Source organism: Anabas testudineus, chromosome 21 (genome assembly GCF_900324465.2).
Source record: "Anabas testudineus chromosome 21, fAnaTes1.2, whole genome shotgun sequence".
NCBI classification, from domain to species: Eukaryota; Metazoa; Chordata; class Actinopteri; order Anabantiformes; family Anabantidae; genus Anabas; species Anabas testudineus.
In genome coordinates, this window is record NC_046629.1 from 4,535,149 (window position 1) to 4,555,178 (window position 20,030).

The 20,030-nt window shown below is 41.9% G+C and overlaps 1 protein-coding gene across 3 annotated transcripts in view; it reads right to left on the reverse strand.

The window, feature by feature from the left end:
- kalrna (kalirin RhoGEF kinase a) overlaps positions 1 to 20,030 on the reverse strand; it is a 99,217-nt gene that overhangs the window by 27,114 nt on the left and 52,073 nt on the right. For all 3 annotated transcript variants that reach the window (XM_026376048.1, XM_026376047.1, XM_026376046.1), the window contains exons 21-40: positions 19,563 to 19,631; positions 19,278 to 19,427; positions 19,044 to 19,193; positions 18,463 to 18,577; positions 18,013 to 18,128; positions 17,754 to 17,876; positions 17,372 to 17,554; positions 17,057 to 17,178; positions 16,766 to 16,832; positions 16,561 to 16,670; positions 16,012 to 16,081; positions 15,808 to 15,897; positions 15,393 to 15,485; positions 15,183 to 15,294; positions 14,911 to 15,101; positions 14,687 to 14,788; positions 14,442 to 14,590; positions 13,918 to 14,020; positions 3,763 to 3,841; positions 3,460 to 3,627 (exon numbers count right to left, since the gene is read on the reverse strand). In XM_026376048.1, the coding sequence (XP_026231833.1) occupies positions 3,460 to 3,627; positions 3,763 to 3,841; positions 13,918 to 14,020; positions 14,442 to 14,590; positions 14,687 to 14,788; positions 14,911 to 15,101; positions 15,183 to 15,294; positions 15,393 to 15,485; positions 15,808 to 15,897; positions 16,012 to 16,081; positions 16,561 to 16,670; positions 16,766 to 16,832; positions 17,057 to 17,178; positions 17,372 to 17,554; positions 17,754 to 17,876; positions 18,013 to 18,128; positions 18,463 to 18,577; positions 19,044 to 19,193; positions 19,278 to 19,427; positions 19,563 to 19,631 (2,362 nt within the window). The remainder of the gene's footprint in view (positions 1 to 3,459; positions 3,628 to 3,762; positions 3,842 to 13,917; positions 14,021 to 14,441; positions 14,591 to 14,686; positions 14,789 to 14,910; positions 15,102 to 15,182; positions 15,295 to 15,392; positions 15,486 to 15,807; positions 15,898 to 16,011; positions 16,082 to 16,560; positions 16,671 to 16,765; positions 16,833 to 17,056; positions 17,179 to 17,371; positions 17,555 to 17,753; positions 17,877 to 18,012; positions 18,129 to 18,462; positions 18,578 to 19,043; positions 19,194 to 19,277; positions 19,428 to 19,562; positions 19,632 to 20,030) is intronic.

Sequence of the window (20,030 nt, forward strand, 5' to 3'; positions counted from 1 at the left end):
CAGAAGTACTGCAACTAGTGCAGGACCGTACAGTAAAGCAGTCAGTGTCTCCACAACACAACCATCAACCACAGCTGGAAACTAGATAATTACACAGATGAAAATCCTGGAAGGAGTTAAAACTCTTATACTGTAGTTTAATGTTCAGTTAAGTTACCTTTGGAGCTTGAGTGTCTTCAAAGTGACTGAGGACAAGGAGGCCTACTTCACAAAGCAGTCACAAGACCCAAGACACACACACACACACACACACACACACACACACACACACACGGGAAAGAGGCTGAAGCTTGAATGATCATATAAATGTACAGTCTACTTAATTAGCAATGACTCCTTAGGGTTAATTAACAGTTTGACTCAATCTTTAACAACAGTTAATTAGTTCACTGTTGAGGAAGCAGATCCAGGTTCTGCCTAAGTCTGAGTTTACATCGTCAAACTGACAATAGTTTGTGTTAATTAAGAAGTCTTTGCGGGAATCAATTGAAAACCATGAAGAATTAAAATGGATGAATGTCCAGTAAATACTGAACTGGTTCATTGAAACTAATGCTGGCATAATTAAAATGATCTTCTTCTGTCAGTCGTTTCTACCGACCTTGATCTTGCCCATTGTGTTTTAATGTGGACTTGTTTGTGTAAGAATAAATATCACGAGCTGTTATGTTGTGTGTGTGAATGCACCGAGGTGCACAAAACAAAACCGCGGCGAATACGGTATTTACACAGTGTGCTCGGAAAGCAGGTGGTGAACAACCTGTCAGCTGGGCCGTGGTCAATAATACCATCTATTGCAATTATTTCAGGGAAGACATATCGTCTCCAAACGTAGACGGCATGACAGGCCTATGAGAGTATTCTTGTGAAACAAAGTGCAGATCCTGATTTATTAAATGTTACTTGAGAAGATTCTCAGGAAAGAAATCCCACATTTGTAAAGATGTGTGCAGAAATGTTAATAAAATGACTGGGTCAGGTTTTAAAACTGCAGCAACATGAATTTTAAAATGGACTGGATGCTGCTGTGTCCTGAATATGTAAGTAACACAAATAGCTACGATGAGTTCTTCGTGTTTCGGCACCATCGCGTTTCTCTGATATCAATTGAAACTTTCAGTGAGATTCTATTTCTGGACATTACGTCTAGTTAGTGTCTCCAGCCTCCTCTCAATGGTCCAAACCGAAAAATCACAGAAACTGAACATAGTCTGATCTAGTTTAGCTGCTGTAGTTTATATATTTCAGTTTTCCACCCGGTTCTATTTATAGTTCACGCTTGATTTCTGTGAGATCCTTCACATATTAAAACTAATCTGTTTATTTAACATGACCAGAACAAATGTGTAGGTCTGTTTGGATGATAGCTGTAAACACCCTGAGGGAAATGCCAACGACATAACTGTGTGCTGCTCTGAAGCTGTGACGCAACATCCCAGCTTCCAAAGACAGCAGCAAGTTTAATATTCTCCTTTCACGTGTGGCTGACCGGGTTCATCAGCCTTCACTGATAAGTTGGGCAAAGTTACACAACATCCCGGTGACACTGCGGTGACACAGAGCGGTAACATGAGTCTTCCCTAAATACCTTCGACATGTGCTGATTTCCATGTGTAGCAGTCGCAGCTATCGGATTTGCATCTCTCTACAGAAACACAAAACATCCTTTTCATCACTGGGAGCAACAAACACATCGTGGCTGCGGCAGGCAAATCAGCTGATCTCACGCTCTGCGCGCATGTGTGTGTGTGTGTGTGTGTGTGTGTGTGTGTGTGTGTGACCGAGTCAACAGTGATGAGGAATCTCCTACACACAGACCCCCCTCCCTGAAGTTTATAACCCTTTATAGGACAAAAACTGTTCAGAGTAGAAGGGAGTGGAGTTATAATAAGAAAACAGTGTAGGTGGTTGGTGTGTCCAAAGTTTGCTATGCAAGAGAGCTCTGATAAGAGGAGAGCGAATGACAACTGTGTGTGTCTTTAGTGAATAGTGATCATTGTTGGCTCCATCTGCAATATATCAAAACACAAGTCTAGACACCAAGTAAATGACTAACGAGTTTCAGCATCCTCGCCCTCTGTGCTTCAGAACTGGCTCCTAACGAGAAGCTTCCTGTTTCCATCTCATCTGGTCAGTTTCTGATCATCTGTGTGTCAAGCACTGATGACAGTCAGGGGTCAAGTGTCACTACAAGTGCAGAGAGGAGCGGTTTAAGCAGCTCCACAGCGCCCTCTGTCAGACAGATGAGGAACACTACAATCTAAAGTATGTGATACTGTACATCCTAAATCATGTCATTCATTTCTTTATGTTTAGGTTAACGTGCAGTAGTAATCGAGGCCACATCTAAAATTAAACAGTGGCTGTGTCTGAAATCAACCCCTGGTTTACGTCAGTTTGTGAGAAGTAAATTCCTAATAAGGAACATGATCTGTCCTCTGTCCTGTAGTTGAGTAATAATAATAACATACTTCACTGTAGGACTTTAACTATTCAAGTGTAAAGAATGTCTAAATGTCTACACGTGTATTCTGGTTGCACCCAACACAGGTATATGAAACGTGTGTTAAGAGAGCTGAGGTAGGCAAGTGTGCTGATATGTGTGTAGTGTATTACTGTATTTAATGTGCCATAAAACAAAAGCATTTCATTTTAGCCACCCACCTGGCATGCTCCACCTATGAATGTGGACAGATTGTGTACACTACATCTCTGTTATGTCTCTGTAGCAGAGTAGGGACACTCAAACAGGAGGACAGTAAATGTAAATCTACTATACAGGGAGGGATCTGGACACAAATAAAATCTGCCAAAACAGCAGCAACAACAAATTCACAATACATTTTCAGCAATATTTAAAAAACTAAAACAGTAAGTGGGTTTTTCATAATGTCATAAAGAAACTTCATCTCTGTATCAGACTCTGAAGTGTGTTAATGCAGAGAGACACCTTCCATTCAATCCATCTATTAGATATATTTACAGATCGTCTACTTTAGATCTCGTCCTCAATAAATAGTCATAAATACATTATGATCAATTAACGTTTTTTAGGAGCTCAGTGCTCAGTGTCTGAAAAGAACCATCTTTACTGAGTGTTGTAACGTGCACGACTCACCAGTAGAGGTCAATGTCGATCAGTGTACTTGAAATGATGTGACTAAACAAAATCAGTGCTTTTTCCTGATCAACAGTAAAACCTGATGGACGTGATGACGCCATTTAAAACTATTTCATTTTAGTGGTCGGTGTTCTCTCACTATCCAGCATGACGACCTGAATCAGTCCTAAATCAGTCCAATCACGTCACTAATTTCTGTAGGAAACGGGGTCTGCAGATCATTATCTTACCTACACTTATCTAACTAATCTTTAGCCAGAATATAAATGTATAAAACCACAGACTAACTGCAGGTCAGTGCTCACGGTCCATTAGGGCTTCAGGTTCGTTCTTCCTACCTTTCCCCGAGCCGAAGAAGCAGTCCATCTCCACACTGGATCGCGAGTGGGAGACACAGAGCGTGGAGCTGGGAACCAGTCCTTCCTGTGGTGGGCTGCGGTCGGTGGTTCGGACCAGACACCAGCCGGGCCGCTCGTTCGGCCGCTCCAACAACTCAACTGTCTGACCTGCAGGGAAGAGCAGCCGTGTGTTACCGTTCATGTCATTCTGCTGTTTTGTTCTCAGGTGTTCCAGATAAAATGTCGTGTATTGAAGCTTCCAGGTTAATTTGTGTGACCAGGAGTGGAACTGGTGTCTCTCACCTGTGCTGACAGACATCTCTGTGCTGCATCCTGCTGTGAAGTCCTGGAGGACGACTGTCAACTCACAACCACCAGAGAGCTGCAAAAAGAGAGAGAGAGAGGTTCCTGAAATCTCGAAACAGTTCAACTGTTTGTGCTTTAAAGAAAAAGAATTAACACTGAAACGGTACAGAAACATGATCCGTGCATCATTGGATGTTCAGGTAGCTGTGAGCTGCATGCTGGGTGCTGAACACCGAGTTTCCTTTTTAGATGTAACAATGAGAAAACCCCTCTTAATGTCTTAATAGTAACTATAAATCCGTTTCCACTTCAGAGGAACAGGATGACTGGGCATGTAGAACAGGAAGTGGGCAGGTAATCCTGGCTTTCTTTTGGTTTTATGACCAACACTGGACAAACACTGATCCTTGTGTACAGCAAAAGAGCAAAATCCAGAAATGAGCCAAGGTCAAAGGACGGCTGCACATTTTCTCACACTTTGCTGCCAAACATTTCCACGAAATATAAAAATCCAGTGTGAACCTGCACTACTTCCTGAAAATGATGATGACTGAATTCCTCTTCCACAGAAAGACAACGGGAATGTGTCACACAGGTCTATATCAACAGGACTGTCTGTGCAATTGATCTTAAATGTTAATTTGGTTTATTAATTGTGGACATTACAGTTTTTACTATCAGCTGGGCGATTTACCAAGTTAATGATTGACAGAATGTGATAAGGAAAGTGAAAGTGAACACGTAATCGACAGGTTCAGTCAAAGTTTTTATGGCACATCGTAATTCTTATGTAAAGGGGGACTTGACATTCTTACACAATCTTTATAGTAATAACTGACGTCATACTGCTGGGAGGTATTGATCTTCACTGTTTTATACAGTATGATCTACATATATGTACAGTAATACGCACACGTATGGAACAAGATAAAAGGTGAAACAAATTGAAGAGTTGCAGAGGAAATGTGTGTTTGAGAAGAACAAAACAAACACTGATAAAGTTTTCTTGTACCTTGTACTGGTCTAACCTGGACACCTGAGTACTGTATAAACACAGTGTCACCTGATGGGAGCACATATCATTACATCACCTGGGATGTGCTGGGACCTTTCTCTGGCCTCTCGTTCAGCTTCACACAGCAGCTTCAACCAAACGGAGCTGCTGTTCTGTCTGAACAACCGTCATGACTTCAGACTGATTTATGTGTAAAGCTGAACCTGCTGGATGAGTCGATTCACCTGCAGGTGCTGACTAAGAGGAAATCTACCTGTGAACATCAAATTAAAGAAATGAAACTAAATAAATCAGTTTCTTTCTACTCTGACCTCCTTTTCTTCTTCTACCTGCTGTTGTGCTCTATTCTTTTTGTCATGGAGTGTGTGTTGTGTGTGTATAAGCAGCCGCTCTTTGTCAGGCTGAGGATCTCCTAGCAACGAGGACCCCTGTTTCTATTAAGGTACAGGTGGCTTTATACCTGACAGATGGCCGCTCACACACACACACACACACATATATACACACACACACACACACACACACACACACACACACACACAGTGTCAAAAGGGCAGGTGTTTTCACTTATTCTGGCTGATTAGAATCCTGCTTTAGTTGAAGATGGAACAACGCTGGAGATAATGTTGCGTAATCAATCTGTGCATACGAGTGCAAGTTTTATTTCTGCTTCATTTTGCGGTGCAGGCAGGCGCCTCGCTTGTTATGTCACAGCATGGGCAAGAAAACAAGCTTAAATGTAGCGCAGGCAACATGTCAGGCGGCAATTATGGTGCTGGATCTAGCAGCTGCTCTCGCTCGACATGCTCTGATAATCTTAAGGCTTTCTGCAGCGACCCTGTACAGTACAACCACACGTGACTGACAACAGAGTCAGCCAATCAAATTAGCCAGTGCTGTGGAAGTGACACCTAAAACCCACAACTCTATTTTTGCATTCTAGTAGTGATTCTAATGATGATCAATAGCTAGATCAGGTCATGCTAAGAGGAAAGGCTTTTATAGAAGAGGTACGGGCTCTAAATCAAATTACAAGCTGGAAGCATAGTGGTGGTGATGTTGAAGTCATGCGACTGTGGTGCTGATGGTTATCGACTAACAATATTTTCTTCTTTACTTCTGGCCGTTTAGAGGTCAAACTCATTAAAGCTGTGTTCATTTGTTAAATTTTTATTTGCTTGTCCCAGAGGAAAAATCCAAAATCAAATGGAGAGTCCCGTTGTTTTGGTTTTGTTTGTTTATTTGGATGAGAAACCCAGTGTGATGCCGACTTCCTGGTTACCCTACAAAAATATGCCGGTCCTCTTCTCAGTGCCAGTCTTATCTGACGGACTTGTTTGTATGTTTGTGTCTTTGAGGGTGTGTCTTGTGCGGTTTGTCATATGACCCCTTTCTGTGCACACGCAAGCTCGCACCAGCTTGTGATGGTCATATGTTGGAGCAGAGGAAGACGACGTTAAGCAGAACAAACACCTCATTCAAAAGCAGAACCAATGGAACCTGTTAAGATCCGGAAACCTTCAACTCATTCATTAGACAAGGACACTGAAGATTTCCTCTTCTAAGCTATGGAGTGAGCTCTCTCAACCTTAATTCATTAGTAGTTCCATAACAATGCAATTGTAAGCTGACAAATTGAAATCTGACTTCACACAAATTATTTCCACAAGTTGCTTCCTGCAGAAATCTCCTGTGTAGAATCATGTCCTCAACGGTTAACCACTACAAAACATCACAGACTCACTCGGAGTCCACGTTAGCATTAATCCCCAGGGCTCTTTCCCCCTGTGCACCATCTTCAGATCCCCACTACAAGTAAAAGACCAAGTCTGTTTTGAATTCTTCCCACTAACCCTATCTGAGAGCTGCAGTTTTGACATAATAAAGAAAATGTTTGTGGGCGTTTGTGCAGCAGACATTTGTTCTTTTTTTACTTACACCATTAATTATCCCCAGATTCATCCTGGGATCCTCTGAAGTGGAACAACTTGATTAAACTACCTTTTATTTGAATTACCTAGACCAGCTACAACAGACAAATTGTTCTTATTAAATGAAGCATTAATATTATCAGTCTAGTCATGTAATAAATGAAGATTTACTTTTACTTTGGATGTAGTAAGTGCAGTAAGTTCACTTGAATGCAGGATTTTTACTTGCAATATAGTAGTTCTACATTTATGTGCTGTAGCTTTTACTTAAGTTATGTGTCGTGTACCACCAGTAATTGATGTACCTGAAAATTAAAATTGTTATGATTAATGAAGAATTTTTATTAAGGCTGAAAGCTAAGGATCAATTAAGTCTGTAAAGTAGTTTATAGAGATTATTATTAATTTGAAAAGTCGTAACACCGCATGCTTATGTGGAAATATTTGTGCTAGTTAGGGACTGCCAAGGAATTACTTTCATATGCAACTAATTTGCAATACTTGCATTCGCTGGCAACATTTTGTACCAGAGCAAAAAACAAGTGCAACTTTTTTTTGCCTGACTTCAACTCACACAAAGACAAAGATCTGTCCCTAAATGTTCTCGATTAGCAAACGAGGAAAGAACATGAAAACATGGGGGGGACACAATTAGCCCACAGTGTATCAAAGTTCCTAATAAGCTCTGTACTCTGAAAGTATTATTTATCTTCATAAGTACATTTTAATGTAACACTGATTACAGCTACACTTATTTCAGAGCTTTAACTATTAACTAAAACAAGACACTGCTACACATCAAGGTGTTTTTGTATGTGCAAGTGTCTGTTACATATTCATATTTTTTGCACAAACCAGACCGGATGCTAGTCTGAATCTTTCTGCAGTAGATTACGTGTCAGTACACTGACTGTACACACAGATGATATAGTACCAGCGTCACACGCCTTGTTGCTGGAGTTAAATGTGAGACTGATATTCCAGAGTTGCAATCATTTTTCTCCAAGATCTTCTATTGATGATGGGAGACCTTCTTCCATTGGACAGTTCTTAACTCAGTTTTATTAGTTTCATCAGTCTCCTTAGATGTTTTCTTTGTTTCATATCAATAATTTAACCCTTCAGAAACAGATATTCTTCAACGACCACAGGACCTGTCTTCAGACATGGTTGTTTGAGAAATGAGAAGCTACTCACTGCATCAGTCAGAGTTAAATAACTAGTTGTCAGCTGAACAATAATCATCCATGCAGTAATTATCCAGTACCTATTTGCTTAGTTAAATCCAGGTGGTGACTTTGTTTTTTGGACAAGCAGTGTGCTATAGCTGCATATTCAGTTTAAAACAATCAACATTAATTCTCAATTCTCCTCAAAACCTTTTTCTTTTGGTCTAACTGTCATAGTTGTGACTGTAAATGCACAAACTGTAAGTGAAATGTTTGCAGTTGTTACTGACTATGGTACATTCAGTCAGCAAAATGACAGCTTGAGAAAAGGCGTAAGTGATGCTTCTTTCCTTTCTGTACACTTGCACTGCACTTAAATAACACAGTGAGTCCAGGAGTGTGTTGACGCTGTTTGACCAGTGTCTCTGCTCTGTAATCGGAACCAAACCGACTTCAATTCAGCCGTCTGGATGCTCACATTTTGTTTATCCCGTCTCTCAGTGGCAGCTAATGGGCTGTTTCCTGTCTCTTCGTCTACCTGGCACACACACACACACCCTGTTTAACCATTAATCTCCCCCATTACACTGACACACACACACACGCACAGCTACGCTAAGTGAAAGTCGATCACACGTATGATCTGGATTAGCCTCTGAACCAGTGACCAGATCTGAACCAGCCTCCAAAAGTAACCAACAATTAAGTGTCAAAACATCTTTTCTACAGAGGAGGAGAACTGAACATACACACTTCATTTCCCCACAGTCTTCATTCAAACACACTCAATGGAAAGAAAATAAAAATCACTCAAAACCTTCTCAGCTTTTCCATTCATGCAGGGACTCAAGTCAAAACAGAAGTTAAGTGGAGGATAAGTTAAACAACAGAGTTTAGAAGGATCTGCATGCTCTCAAATACTGTAGTCAACATGTAGTTCAGGATTAGGACGACTGAAATACAAATGAGGGTAGTATAGTACTTGTCTATGCTAGAATATAACCCCCAGTTCATGACACATGTAACGTTTCTACCTCAATCAAAATAAATACACTACTGGAAAGACAGAAAAATGAAATATGCAACAGTACTTCTAAACACAGACGAGAGACGTGTCTGTGAGTCTGTTTTATCAGTAAGTAGTGAATGGAAAGTGCTAACAAGTATAATTTCATCTGCCAGGAGAGCGAGTAAACAGCCAGTTTACAGTGTTTAGTTCAGCGATTTGTACTCACTCGGCTACTCTCTTTGAAAAGTTTAAAGCTCATCCACTTTGACATGTCGACCTCCTCTGGTGTCGCTCTCTCCGTCTTTGACAACTCTCTCAATTGTTCCTCTGCCACACACATAAACACGCCCTCACACACTCCCTCTCTCCCTTTTCCTCTCTCACTCTGAACAAACAGCTGTAGCTTTGTGTCTGATGGGAAAGGCACTCTCAGTGAGTGTGTGTGTGTGTGTGTGTGTGAGTGTGTGTGTGGGGGGTCAGTGTGTTCACATTTCTCCCACTCGCTGGAAGCTACTCGGGCACTGAAACACTTTCAGCTGCCGTGACTTTTTGCGTTTGTGTGTAACACAGAAGTCAGATGACCAGCAGATGGCTACTGTACGAATTCAGCCTGCACCCAACACTGAATGCGTTTGATTCATGAGAACACACACGTGTGAACAATTGGCGGCTAGTGTAACAGGGCTGCAGCTGTATGCTGCAACACCAGCAACAAAATCGAGTGCATCCTTGTCTCGAAATGAGAAACTGCTCCGAGAAAGCTTTTTTGGCTGTTTATGGCTGTACATCAAATCAATAAAAACATGAACACGGGCAGATCTACAGCAGCTATAGCTGTGCAGACATTAAACTTAAAACCACAAATGTCACTCTGGTGCATAGTCAGTGGATCTGCAAAGACATTAGCACCGATCTCCTCAGGACCAAACCGACCGACCCACAGATCAACATTTATTATCTGCATGGCTAAAAACCACAAGTGTTGAGTATCAAAACATATATATATATATATATATGTCATCATTTGTGTCAACTGGCACCGAGCCTGAAAGACGTTCTTTAAAGACACAGCTTTCCAACAAGCGATGCCTATTCAGTCAGTACAGGAGTCATTTTTATTGAGCGTGGCTCAAAGAGAAGCACAATTTTACTCCAGCTGAAGGCGTACGCTAAAAAAAGGGGTCTGTCCCCTAACGGCCGGGCTGTGGTGGAGCCATGGGACCTGCCAAGTTGTCAGCCACTGGAATGATGCTTTAAATAATGTAAAGACCACAGACTGGACCACAGCTGACTCACTGCACCGAAAAACAGCACATAAAAGGCATATTCCACACGGCGTCACAGAAATGACACATCTAACAAGATGTTAGAGAAGTGGTGTGAACCTCAGTATGTCAACAGAGCATCATGGAGCCGGCGTATCCTGAATCGCATCATGTACATTGGCACAGAGCAGTTCCTCACTATTTAGACAATGGCACAACAAGCATAAAGGACAAAACCTGTGGTTTGCCAGTGTCATCGAAAACGACCAAAGTGACTTTTCTAGAAATGTTCGCAGCTATTTCAAGGTTCTACTCTGGTTCAGTGAAGTTAAATAAAACTACTTTACCAAGGTTAGGGAAAGGTTGCATTCATTCATGGAAAAAAAATAAAGCAACAACATGGACTGTAGGAAAAGATTTGCACACACACACACACACACACACACACACACACACACACACACACACACACACACACACACAGGGTTTACCAAAACATTTACTCCAACCTTTAGCAAGAGTGTAATGATTCTGTCTCCTCTAGTTAAAGAAGGCAGTGGTCACAACCACAAGAGGTCGTGTGATAAAAAAAAAAAATACAGAAGTTTTAGCCAAATGTTATTTGAGTGTGTTTACACCTATGTAGTGTGAACAGTTAATTAATTAAATGGACTTATAGTCATAGTTCAGGTGGTTCAGCTTAGCAATATGCCCTTTTCGGTGCCTTTCTATCCAAGGCTCTCTGTGCATGTCCAGCTGGGAGGAGAGATTATATACCTCGTCTGGGCTGGTCCTGAATAATTTCTGTTTTACCTTATTGTAAAATAAGCAAAGAAAGAAAACTGCTACCTACTACTCTTCAGGAGCAACTGTCCTCTCACACAATTAAAAATGAACAGACGTCCTGATGTTATTACCATAAGACAAGATAAGATTTCTCAAAACAGTGATTGTAACATCTGGGAAAACTGAAATGATTCATCTATATACTCACTAAAGTAATTAAAAAGAACTGATATGCTGAAACTATTGTTAAATTTTAACCTTCTTCCCATTCATTACATTGCTGAAGTGAAGCATGTAAGAGAAGGAGGATGTAAGACAGACAGAAAGGGGGTGGTGGTAAAGACGTCGAGACAGAACCGTCAAAACACACAGAAGTAAAGCAAGTAAATAGGCAAACTGAAAAACTCAGACAAGAAAAAAAAAAGTCATATAAAACTCCAAAAACCACCAGAAACAGTAGCTTCCCACCCTGTCTGCGCACACACACACACACACAGACACACACAGTCTCTAGACGCAGACAGCCAGTGGAACATCTGACTACGCCAGTAGGGAACTGTTATTATAGTATATGGAGACAGAGAGAGAGAGAAAAAGGCTTCGACAGCAAAGGCGTGACAGAGAGAGGTGTGTCAACATGTAGAAAGTGAAAGAAGGATGAGCTGTAAAAGCAGCGACTAATGATGGTCATAAAGGTAATTCAGTGACTGATAGCAGGAGGTGGAAAGACAGAAAACAGAGCAGGAGGTATATAAATAGGGGGTAGAGCAGGAAAAAACAAGAAGAGGCACAGACAAGAAAGCAGGTCAGAGCAAGACAGAGAAAGGTGAGCTGAGGAGAAGAAAGCAAGAGAGGAAGACTAATGAAGACTAAGAATGGAGAGGACTACATCGTACAAGTACTGTATCTAGTACTCAGGTGACAGTGACTGACTCACTGAACACTTCCAGATGTACTGTAACAAACATCTACTGTTTACTGACAAGCAAACCTAAAATGTGTCGACCTGATGAATCACCTCAGTCCAACAGATTCTGACAATCTGCAGCTCATCTTTCCTAATAAACGCGGTTAAGAGACGACTGTTTGATATATACTAGTGCTCTTTTCTCAGGATTAAAGTTTGATTTGAATAAAAACTGAAAACTTGATTCTGTGTCTTGTTTTGATTCAAACAGAGTGTTTTTCTCAGGACTGGAGTGAAAGTCATCCACAGAGATACTAAACCCACAGTGAACATTAAAAGTGGCTACAGGGCTGAACAAACATGCTCAGATCACTGATTCAATAAACACCACATCTTGACTTTTGTGTTTACTCCAAAATACACAGGGGACTGGCACACTGTATGATGATACATGGCCAGAGGGCTGGCAGAGAACAAGTGGGGACCACCATCAACCTCCTCGCATGAGACAACAAAGTAAGAAAAATGCAGTCGTCTCTCAGGCTCGATGACTCGACATCGCCACCATCGCTAGCCAATAAATATCTGTACTTGTACTTAGCACTTAAAGTAGCCTAAATTATGAATTCACAGCACTGTGCGTTGCTAAGTTCCTCATCTGTTGTCGTATCTCAAATGAGCTTATTAAACTAATTAAAAACAGGACAAGTAACCACAAGCGCACACAGAGTGCAGCTCACAGTTAAAGGCATGCTCTGCTGCTGCAGCATATGAAATATGAAACTTGTCAAAACAAAATGTGTTTTTTTTTTTGTGATGTTTTCATGAAAAGAGCAGAGGAGAGGACCCAAAAATAGCGAGCTCGAGTTTTCTAAATCCTAAAAACAATAAACTGGACGAGAGCAACGACACCCACACTCAGAAGAGGCTGGAAAAACTCATTATGATGTTCTCGAAGAAGTGGAGAGAAAAACGCAGACATGTGGTGTAAGATGAATACACATGCAGAGTGACAGAGCAGGAGACGAGCTTTTGTTTATGTGCACGATATAAAAACAGAAGAGTTTAGACACAGACGCACAAAGACGAGCTGCTAAGAGCATTCTGCATGAGTGGGGAAGAGTCTGTGTGTGTTGGGTGGTGACATTTAGAGGCAGGGTAAGTGTGTAGGCGTGGGGTTGTGAGGAGAAAAGGCCAAACTGTGTAACCCTACAGTGGGAGGCCATGACTGACACCAGTGTGGGGTTGTGTGTGGGTGGATGTGTGTAGCAGGGAGAAGGGAGATACTATCGTAAGACTGGAGGACAACCAGCCCAAATAAAAACAATGAATCCTAACTAATCTCTGTGGAATCAGAACAACTAATCATAAACAACTGCAAAACATGTTTAATGTTGCTTGAAGAGATTCAAGTAAAGCTGTGTGAAAACATCCAATCAGCCAATCCAGTTTAATGTAACCAGGTTCACTGATGCTTCTTTGCCTTCTCCCATCACTCTGATAAAATACAGATAATAAAATAAAAGATTGGCTTACTTGGATTTGAGAGACTGGTTGGTAGAAGACTTCAGCACAGCTGCCTGCACACAACCTGAGGAGGTTTTTCATTGTTCACAGTTTCTCTGTTCATGTGATGACATTGCTGAATTCTCCTCATACACACTCAACCCTGAGCTGCATGTGAACTTTAAATTATGGAGGTGAGTGCCTGCCGCAGGATTAGTGCTTTTTGTATATTGTAAGAAGACGCACAAGGCACTGCAAATGTGCAGAGTCTGCGTGAACTGGCATGTGCACAGCCCCTGCTTCCACCCACTGTAGGTGCAGGGGAGACCCTGTAGCAGTGACACAGCTGTGGGTCATCAGCTCATCGGGAACCACAGAGGGAGTCTTGATCAGCTGCTAACTCTCCAACATCCAATGAGGTAACAGCATGTTGTAGGAATTAAAACAGCAATAGTTGACGTGAAAGGCAAAGGAGCAGCAGGTAACCCAACACAATGTCAGTGAATTGAACAGTCCGATGTGTTTTGAACTACACAGTGACTCCTGTTTGTGTGCATATCTTACCTTGTCGCTGTCCACAGTGTTCTGGGACGTCCTGGATGCGATAGAGATGGTATCTGGTTGGCTGCTGCCATCTCCCTGACTGTCTCCATCTTCAGCTCCCTCCCTGAAAACACACACAGGATCAGAGTGAATATAAATTTAAGTCACTGTAAATATATATACAGATATTACACTTTGCTAAAATGCTGGGACAATATTTCCTCTTAAACAGGAAAATGTTGGGAAACCAACGTTTTAAATTTCAAAAAGGGACCAATCTGCTTTGATGACACATTTTCACAATGAGGACGTTTTTTCCCAGACTGCCACTGTGTACAATAACAACATTTTGAGTTGTGGCAACAATAGAGGTGAGAAAAGGTCAAAAGTTAAATCTCCTTACTGCATAATAAGTTTGTATTTCACTCAATCAGCTGTGTACAGACAAAACATCAGCCGAATGTATCTAGGCGAGCTGACTTTTTTCTAGATTCAAAGTGACATTTCCTTTTCTACATCATGCTTGTGTGCCTGTCCTCGTCTACCTCTTAGCGTTATTCCTGGGCTTGGACAGTGCTGGTGTTTTAGGCAGATGAAGAGGCTCCTTGAGTGCCCCCTTCAGATGAGTCAGCCTCTCCTGGATCACCTCCCTGATGTTTTTAATCCACTCCTGTTTAGCTTCCATACTTGACGCCTGGAGGAGAAACGAATATAATCATCATTAATGTAACACTTTACTTTGCCACAGAGGACGGAGAGTTTCTTCGTTTAAACATAAATTTGCACTTACCTTTAGCACAGTTTTGTTATCAGAAGAAGGGGTCCTTCCTGCCCACAGAGCGAATTTACACGGGTCACCCTCAATGTGCTCGGTCACCCCCAGCTCTGATGTCTGCAGACAGAGAGGAAGAATGGATGTGTCAAAGATGAGGGTCAGTGGCAGCTAATCATCTGTTTTAACACTGTAGAGCTAGTCCTACAAGCTGATTGATGATTAAAACTATAACTACTCACCAGTAGTCTGTTCTTGTACTGGTACTTGGTTCTGCCAGCGGAGTCTTTGATCTCTTTGCTAAAGACCAGGGAGAACTCAAACAGGAAGAGGTGTCGGTCCCGGCCCTTCCTGATCAGAGAGCGTGGATCCCAAACCTGGAAACTGTCCTGCAGGATCAGCTCACCTTGCACCTCCAGGTTTTCTTCAAACCCTGACACAGAGAATTTATCTCAACACAAACACTACAAAAACAAAAATGCAACAAGCTGATGATGCTTTTAATGTTTCTCACCCTCCAACATGGCAAGATGCATGGCATCGTTAGCTTTCTTAGGAACACTGAGCATCACTTCCAACCCGTCTTTAATCTCTCCTTTGCCTTCCTCACAGCAAGACAGCAACTCCTGCAAGAGCAGAGAAGGAGTATCACAGATAACGCGATGAGAGTGCACAGCACAAAAACTAAAACAGAAGCCTGTGTACTGTATGTGTGTTTATGTACCTTAAGTAGTAGTTGGTACTTTGTGATCCTCTGGACAGGTTTTATGAGGTAGGATGAGATGGAGTTAGCCAGTCCACGTCTCTGCTGAATGTCCTGTTCATAGACATTCACAGTTACATTTAGTCAATTGAAAGACGCTTTATCCAAAGATACTTACAAGTGAGGAACAAGGCAAACAAAATATCTAAGCCAAGGAGAAAAACTTTAAAGTAAAGTGCTGAAGGAAAAACTACAGCAAATACAAAATATAATAAAATAAATGTTGATGTGTTATATTCAACTTATTCAACCTACTCAACGATCAGGCATTGCCATCTGCTGACCGAACAAGTGAACTACACAATTAGCTTTAATTTCAGGAGGTAAACTATAGTAGAGTGCAGAAGGTGAATTATACATATAAGGTTTTACTCACGTCAAAGAAGGTGCCGGCATGCTCCAGTATGAGCTGACTGGAGTCTGGTTTGTTCTTACAGTAATCAACATATATGTGGAACTTATCAGCCTGGAAAACAGATCAGATGGTCTGGTCAGATTTGTGAGGACCGTTCTGTGGGTACATTTCACTGTATTCAACCTGCAGAAAGCTTTCAGTGATCACATGGCTGATGAGTCTCACCCAGGTGACGAAGCAGTGACCGACATCCTCTGGCAGCTGCTCATAGTTCACCAGCTCCTTCAGGAAAATACTGGAAACACACAAACAGCCAACGCTCACAGTGTGCACCTTCCTCAAAATGTAGCAGGGAGACAGAAAGTTTAGCCTAAAATGGTTGTTTTAAGTTCCTTTAAGATCTAAACAGAGTCGCTGAGAACAAGAAAATGTTCCTTGAGGACCGACAACACAGATTTCCAGGTACAACAAGGAGATGAGAGAAGAGGAGCTCCTCAGTCAAACTCCTGGAGTTCGTGAACTGTCTATCAAAGCTCGTACTCAGCTCCCTTGTCAGAACAACTTTAGATAAAAACCTGAAATATTCCCCTCAGGAGGTTTGGAAGCAGCGAGAGTTTAAGTGACAAATCTGTTAAAGAGTTTCCACTGAAGAAAAGTTTACTTGTTACTGACAGATGTGCGAGGTGCTGTCGGCTTGTTGCTGTGCTGGTTTGTACATCAGAAATGTTTATATTGGACTAATCCGTTTGAACAGAGACTGAAACAATCTCTCACTTGTTGTGGAAGTCACAGATCTCCTGCATGTTGCCAAAGATGATGTGCTCCTTGTTGGCGATGCCTGGAGGAATTTCCTCCACGCCGTTGGTCATCTCCCACAAGTAGGTCTGACAGGCAGGAGGAGCAGACAAGTGAGGCAGACAGGTAGACATTTGTTGTGTCAAAGCTACAAAACAGAATAAGAAGACGGCTTTTTTCTTACTTCTAGACACTCGTGCAGATCTCTGACGTAGGTTTTCTCTGTCTGCAGTAGCTCTGCCATGATGAATCTGAGACAAGAAAAGAGATGTTAATTACGAGTCATGATCGTATGAGCCCACTAGCGTTTCTCTGTCAACAAACAACTCATGACAAAACAAAAATCTTTCAGAAGGCTGCAGAGGAGTTTTGGAAAACACCTCAGACATTGTATTTGGTTTTGTACATGATGCATCTGCAGGTCTGTATTGAGACTTGTAGAGACTCTGCTGCTCCACCTCCATCCACTACTCACTCTTTCTTCCTGGCAGACTTCCTCTTCTCTTCATTGACCTCATGGTTGGGATCTCGCAGTTTGACCTCGGGGTCGTCCGTCAGGCTGGCAGGCATAATGTCCAATTCCAAGTCTTTATTGTCCTGCACAGAGGAACATAAAGAGGTTTTTTTCAATAATCCAGAAGAAAAATGATTCAGATTAGGCTCCATTAGATCTTTAATCATGTTCCTAACTCTTCTTCTGAATCCAACAGTGAGATATTGAGAATGTAAATCACACTGACAGTCGGAAAGAGCTCTTTAGTAATGCATGTGAAACGCTGTTTGTTTTCACCTCAGAGCTGACCCCCAGGCTCTTCTCCAGGCTCTCCTGGTATTTGGCCACGCGTTGGGAGAAGTCTCGATATCTGCGATCAACCGTGCTCACCCAGCGCTTCAGCTCCGACACATGGGCGTGACCTTTCTCCACCAGGTTGTCTGCAAGCTGGATCAGCAGCTTCACCTTTTCCTTGGTTTGCTGAAAAATATACATACTTTTTTATTGGAGGTGTCCCGATGCTCTCGACTTCTACATCAAGCCATGTTGACATGTATAACTGTGTAACTACTTTTACTACCTTCATCTGCAAGACTACCTGAATTTCCCTTCACGGGTTTAATAAAGTTTTATCTTATCTAAATTAAATTCTCAGTAACTGAGATCACACACAGTGTACCTTGGCAGAGAGTCTGAAGTGATGGCAGTCAGTGAGGAGCTCCTGTGTTTCCTCACTGCCGTCCCCAGGTGACGTGTGTGTGGCCAGGTAAACCTCACCTGTCTCCTGGATCCAATCGAGTGCCTGCACACATACACAACGCATAATGCTGATATGAAGTCACTCAATAAAGTAAAACAGATGTCTCTTTAGTGCTGCACTTTTCCCCAAAGCTAAAATCCAGCCAGCAAACAACACACACACACACACACACACTGACCTGTTTAGCGCTGCGTTCAAACACCACATACTGCTGACACTGATCCAGTCTTCGTTTCTTTAATGTCCAGAAGTGAAGGACTCTGTTCTCTCTCTGCAGCAGCTCATTCAGAATGGCTGCACACACAAACAAACAAAATCAGTATTACAGTAATCAAACTCTTTCCCAAAGTGTGAGCTCGTAGCTCACGAGCTGGTAATTAAAACTCAACATTAGGTTTAAGTTAAGTACATTATAAGAAAACATATGATATATTTGTGTTTATGTTTTCTCTGTGATCAGAATAAACTACATGTTAAACTTAAACAATGAGCTTTAAATATACATATACATACAATATGTTGTTTATAGTCATCGTCAGTCATTCTGACTCAATGTATAATAAGCAGTTGATGTAATCATTGTCAAATCAAAGCAGCATCACAGTACAGCTGGATCAGCAGCACTGACCTTTAACCTGCTGCTCAGGCCCTCTGGTGTGACTGGCAGCTCCGGGCATGCTCACATTGTTCCTGTGAATGTACTTCAGAAATACCTCAGCGTTTCTCCGAGCCAGAGTGCACGCCTGAAAAACAGCGATATGCAATAGACTGAAATAGATGTTGATTATCCAGGAAAGGGACCGATTGTCTTATCACATTTTTATTTTATTAGCAGTCAGTCACGTCATTTGCAAATGTTATTAAAGCTACTGAAACTCTAAAGTGTCGGCAGAGACGCTGAATTGCCTTAATATTGATTTAAGTCTTTCATCTTATTTCACCTTCTCGCCCGCTGGCATCTTATCTCATCCAAAACCAGCACAAACCTTCATTAAACTGGACATTTGCCAGTTTAAATGGAATCCAAAAAGGACAGAATCTAAACGACTTTTTATTCTGGCTCGTTCTGCTCTGTTGTCTTCTCCCTTATTCTTCTCATGCATCTTCTATCTCTGCTGACTTTCTGCTGTGTCAGTGTTTTTTCTTCTTTGTATGTACGGAGCATCTGTGTAGCAGCACAGCAGCCTGTTTTCTGATGTGAGGAATCACCTTGAGGAAAGCTTCTTTCTGCTCCAAGTGTTTACTGATCAGAGGTACAAGGTGGTCGCTGTCGGCTGACGTTCCCAGCTTGTCGTGACTGCCACACCAGTCTTCGTCGCGACGATACTCCTGCTCCAGGCTCTCTAACACGCTGCACACCTGGATGGGCACAAAGAGTTGGTGACAACCTACCAACACTCACAGCTCCACTGGTGCTCGGACTCTAGAATTTGTGATGTGTACCTGTTCGGACGTCTTGTAAAATGCCACGGATGCATTGACAAGTTTCAGGCGGTCTTCCATCTTCAGCATCAGCTGCTGCCAATGAACGGCCACTTTCTCAGCACAGTTTCGAATCGCTTCTGGATCGTAGTGACCTGCTTGTAGCATCATCTGGAACAAAGCAGCAAAGAGCAGTAATGACGTTAATGTAATGTAACTGTAGCATCTCCTAGATTTAGTAGTGTAGACGTAAAGCTGTATGATGGACACTAAAAGGTAAAGAATGAAGTAACAGAATAGATTCACCTCAGCTTTTTGCTGGACCTGCAGAGCACTTTGATGGGTCTTCTGGAGAGAGTTAGCATGAAAGAGAGACTGGAGGAAGAGGAGAGAAATTATTACTATCAATTAAAATCATGTCATCATATGAACAACACATTGTTTCCTCTTATTAAGTTTTAAGAGTCCGGCCACTTGTTTACCAGTGATGATCTGATCTAGAATAAAATGATGATTTCTTTACTCAGTGTGTCATCATTTCACTGTTCGTATTGGAGCCTACAATGCTTGTATTGTGCTGTGTGTGTGTGTGTGTGTGTGTTTAAGCTATTAGCTGAGCCAGTATTACATCAGTCTGATGGAGGACGCATGACTTACATCATGTTGAGACTCACACATACACGGGTGCACACACACACACACACACACCAGTTAGAGTTCTACATGAGTAAAACCAGGCCGGAACACACATGCTGGGTCTGGGCCAAAACAAAG